Genomic DNA, 5,455 nt, shown 5'->3' with positions numbered 1-5,455 from the left:
GGTGGTCCATCCAGCCGAAGCTGATCATTAGAGACCCTCAATACACAAAGTAAAACAAAACAAAAAAGAGTACAAAGTAATATACTGTAAATAACAACCTTTCAATTCAAAATTAACATAATGAATTCGAGGCATGCAGACGCCATTTTGTCTACTAACTACAGAACTTTATACTGTAGCTCTCCTGGATTCGCGACTGGAATACAAAATATTAATTTTCAATATACAAATAGATAACATTAATTTCATTTTGGCCTTAGTAGTTCTTAAACAGTTAAATACAAATATACATATATTAAATACAAACTTATAGATAAGAATACTTACAGATGAACATAGTAATCTTTACATAATAATTATTTACCTTTAATTTTTGCCAGATGCTCTACAAATTAGTTGAAAGTTGTTGTCTGATGTGCGATATTTCCCACCCGCCCCTTTTTATCATTTAAAAAATTTACAAATGAAAAAATTAATGTGATTTCATCTAGTGTTGTAAGCAAGGATTTATTTGTTACTGTATATTGGACTCTAAAGATGGTTTTTATCATGTACCCGTAGCCAAAGACCATGAAACGTACGTATGATTTCAGTGGAAAAAACAATATTATTGTTGGACAAGGATTCCATTTGGTCTTGCATCACCATAATTTTTTTGCAAAAACGTTGAGGCCAGTTCTTACCAATGTGCATACACGGGGGATACGCACTGCGCTGTTCGTTGATGATTGGTTTTTGACAGCAGATCGCAATAAAGAGTTGAAACAATTGCTTACCTACGTAAACATCCAGTTCAGACGCATCTACAACAGGTTGGGCATCGTGGATAATAATCAATCATGCAGCAGGCTTTTGGAACAGAAGACTACAAAATATGCCTTCCAACTAACAAGAACTGAGCGCTGCGCTGATGGCACTTTTCTACAAAGGGAAATCAGTACATATAGTATCAGATAATATTTCCACAGTAACATACCTGAATCACTTAGGCGGGCCTGCGAAAGATCTGGCAGACATGACAAGGCAGTTTGGTCCCTAGCATTTCACAACATTCATAAATCCGCCAAAAATTTAACAGGACGAGAAAATGTGGAAGCCGACACTTTCAACATTGAACCTAAGATACGAATGGAGGCTACATACAATATTGTTCCAATAGCTAGATGAAATGTGGCATCTGCATGCATATTCTTCCTGCAGTACACAGCAATATAGATTTCTTTTAGCCAATCAGAACATAGGAAACCATGATGACGTGAACACGTAATCGTTCGCTCTGATTAAAAAAAAAAAGTTGTAATATAGATTTCTTTTAGCCAATCAGAACATAGGAAACCATGATGACGTGAACACGTAATCGTTCGCTCTGATTAAAAAAAAAAAGTTGAGTATGGATCCTTTTTGTGTGGGTGAGGATGATCAGTCCAAAGTATCTAGTAGTCTACTCTGTGCAATGACAAACAGGTATTGACCGTCTAAGAGAACCTAAGATTTATGATGTAGCCTACACAAACGAGAAACAAAACATCATCATCATTTTCCCAAACTACTAGGCAAGCCTATAGTCTAGGCTTAGCTAGTCTACTACTACTACTACCGTATTACGCTAGCCAGGGACTATGGAATGGAAAATCCTGGATCCGCGCCTGGCATGGCCTACTAATGTGTGAGATTATCATCATCGTTTGGTGGTACTGTACATTGATGAGCATGTGATTGATCAATTTTGTTTTTTTAATTTGGGGAGCATCGGCAGTCTCTCTGCCCTCATCCTTAAAAAATAAGGCTTCAAAACTAGTCATTGGTCCTTTAATTTTCCCTCTTCCTCTCTGTTCTATCTATCAATACAAGGTTGTTTAATTTTCTTGTGCACCAACTGCATATTTCCACATAATCAATTATAATATTACTCTACATTCAATAACTTAACATTTTTCTAATGCTTAACTAACTCAAAAACTTATAGGGTCCCTTTTTTTTTCGCCACATACATAGCCTATTTTCTTTACCAAGGAGCTCAAAATACATAATATTTTTCTTAAGAGCACTTTGCAAGAAAATTCAATTACTACTACTAGTACTAAGGTACTAGGCCTACATACCAATGCATATACACCACCACATAGTGAATCAAGCCTATAATAATCAAGCCAACTATATGATAGTTGATAACGGCGTAAAACAACCTACTGGTTGGCCTATAGTAACCAGTGCTGTTAATAACCTATACGTTATTGATAGTAACTCAATGCTTTTTTTTAATAACCCATCATATAAATAGTAAGCTAGGGCACTTAATTAATAAGCCACCCTATGAATTGTAACCCAGTGCTCTCTTAATTGCCCACCCTACTATTTAAACATGCAAAAGCTTTCATTTCACCCTTCTGCAAAACGAAAGTAGCAGCGAGGTTAGGCTTCTGATTAATTCTTCATGAGTATGTCGGACGTCATCGTGGGCTTCCTATGTTCTGGTTGGCTAAAAGAAATCTATGTTGCTTATGTGTACTGCAGAAAAAAAGTTTGTGGCCCGCATACAGTGGATCGGTCTTGCAACACTCAGCAATATGCAATTTGCCTCATTAAAACAGCAGGTTAGCAGATCTGAGGGAGTCAACACACTAGCGCAGCAGAATTGGGGTACAGAAAACAATAAACATTAACCACACCACTGTGGCCAGTAAACATATGGTTTCAAACATTAAAACAACTATAAATTGCAAAACCGCTAGTTCTAAACCAAATCGCAGCACACAATGTGTTTAACAGGACCAATACCAGAGCTGGTAAACATCCTGAAATGTCAACTTAAATATATACAAAGATATTGAGTGATTTTTTGGAAAAAAATATATAAGCTCATGACCACCCATCGTATTATTCTACAGTAATTCTCTTTTTAAAAATGTCTCAAGACAATAATAACTCCCTACAAAAACTTTAAAGCAAGGTACCACCTCATTGATAGACATGAAAATGTGGTATTTGCATCATTTCGCTTGCAGCCTATTAAGGATTATTAATATTTTTCTCTTCTTATCTAGATACTGTTATCAAAAATTATCTACTCAAAAGACAAAAAAATTTGTGCTCCCGTGTCAACCGGTTCACACCAGCTACTTTACGTACATTATACCAAGTAGATATTGCCAATATGTTTACTGATCTGGAGCTACTGAAAAAAAATAAGAAAGAAGGAAAGCCAGTAACATTACACGAGCTTTTAGATGTTATCAAATCCACACCAGCATGTAGAACTCTCATAGAAGGTGAAGGTGGTATTGGCATATCAACTCTTCTCAGGTACTTAGCATACAACTGGGCAAATGAATCAGATAAAACATATGAAGGTAAAATTGTGTTTCTGATAAATGTCAGAGATATTGGGAGAGGTGAGGATATTTTGGATGTAATTGTGAAACAAAGTAATCTAAAGTATTTTGAAAGGAAGACGAATCTTCCAAAAGATCCGATGTTAATAACAAGGTTCATAATACACCATGATAATGAGATTGTATTCTTGTTAGATGGATTGGACGAATTGGAAGATGGAAATGTATGTCCAATATTAAGCCTTTTTAAAAAAGAGGAGTTGGAAGATAGCATTGTAATACTTACATCTCGATCAGAAAACATAAGTGAATTTATTAAAGAGAACAACGTTCATGTGAAAGTAAATGGGTTTAATATTAAGAATATAAAGAAGTATATTAAGAAACACTTTGATTACTTTGATAAACCTGAACTAGGAGATTCTCTTGCCAAAGAGTTGGAACTAACTGAAAAATGGCCCTGTAAACATCGAGAAGTATATTCAATGTGTAAGAATCCAATGTTACTACTCTCAGTATGTACTATGTGGGAGGACAAGCAGGGTCTTCCAACTAATAAAGCTGATCTTTTTAAAGAGGTTTTTCGCAGCATTTTGAATCAGTTCAACAGACAAGAAAGTAATGCCCCAAAAATCACTAAATTCAGTGATACTCCCATTGAGTATGTACATGCAATGCTTATGTTAGGAAAGTGTATGTATAAAAGTTTAAAGAAAAACCAACTCTCGATAAACAGTAGAGATTTAGAAGGAAAAAAAGAAATGGTTTTTCTGGCTTTAAAACTAGGATTTGTCTACCTAGATGAACCACATTCAAAAACTGAATTTGAACAATGTTTTACAGCTCCTCACAAGTTGATAGCAGAGTCATTGGTAGGATTTTACATTTCAGAACTATGTCAGACAGCAGGGTTAGAGAATGAGTGTGCAGGGCACTTAAAACAATTACTTACTCCATTGGATGAGGATGAATGGGAGATTATAAGAGAAAGTGAATATTTACAAATGGCAAGAACATTTACAATACAATTCCTTGGTGCTAATGTCGGAAAATTTTTTATTCACTGGTTGACAAAAGATCTCACAACATATCGCTCACTAATGAAGAATTATTTTATATCTGTGAAAGCAGGCCACCAGGTTTTCGTTGAAGAAGCACTAATTGATCACATGACCAAGACACAATTAAAAATAAAACCACATGTCAATGGCATATGTAAATCACTTATGAGATATATTCATCATATTAATCCATCTTTAGAGGTATTTGAAGATGAGCATTTTATTAAACTTACGAGAATAATTTATGACATGAAGCTAAGGCCATCAGTTACACCACCTCGTTTTAAAAGATTATGTAACAAAATGTCACCTGAAGAAAAAGGCAAAATGCTCGCTCACATACTGTTTGCTATACAAGATGAAACTTATATGTTAGAAAATATTATCCCTGAAGTGTGTTCTGATGATGATATTAAATACCTAACAGCTGAATTTCAGAAACTTGATTTGCATTATGATATTGGAGTTTATGAAGTATTTAAGAAAAGTTCAATTACTGCTGTATTTTTATTTCATCTTTTGACTAATTCACCAAAACTTAGAAGTCTGACCTTAAGGTCTTGTATTACAGGTGATGTTATGAATGATGTGAGCAGAGAGCTTTCAAGTAGAGGGATCAAGTTAGAATTAAGGTCTCTTAATATCAATGATAATAATCTCAGTACAATTAATGGTACTTCACTGGCTTCTTTAATGTCAGTTACTCCACAACTGGATCACCTTAATTTGAGCAACTGTAGTTTAACAGGTGATATTATGAATGATATGACCAGAGAGCTTCTAAGTGTAGAAGCCAAGTTAGGATTACGTTTCCTTAATGTCAATGGTAATAATCTTAGTACGACTAATGGTGCTTCACTGGCTTCTTTAATGTCTCCACAACTGATTGAGCTTCAATTGAGCAACTGTAGTTTAACAGGTGATATTATGAATGATATGAGCAGAGAGCTTTCAAGTGAAGGGGTCAAGTTAAAATTAACATTTCTTTATGTCAATGGTAATAATCTCAGTACGATTAATGGTGCTTCACTGGCTTCTTTAATGTCTCCACAACTGATTCAG

General features: G+C 34.9%; 1 protein-coding gene across 1 annotated transcript in view; it reads left to right on the top strand.

The window, feature by feature from the left end:
- LOC117116304 overlaps positions 1-5,455 on the top strand; it is a 20,556-nt gene that overhangs the window by 10,301 nt on the left and 4,800 nt on the right. Inside the window, exon 4 of the mRNA XM_033260326.1 lies at positions 3,045-5,436. Coding sequence (XP_033116217.1) covers positions 3,045-5,436 — 2,392 coding nt within the window. The remainder of the gene's footprint in view (positions 1-3,044; positions 5,437-5,455) is intronic.

This window comes from Anneissia japonica, unplaced genomic scaffold, assembly GCF_011630105.1.
Source record: "Anneissia japonica isolate Jap-2015-1 unplaced genomic scaffold, ASM1163010v1 scaffold287602_len1038180_cov171, whole genome shotgun sequence".
Classification (NCBI taxonomy): Eukaryota; Metazoa; Echinodermata; class Crinoidea; order Comatulida; family Comatulidae; genus Anneissia; species Anneissia japonica.
The sequence above is the reverse complement of the archived record's forward strand: the minus strand, read 5'-3'. Positions and strand labels throughout refer to the sequence as shown.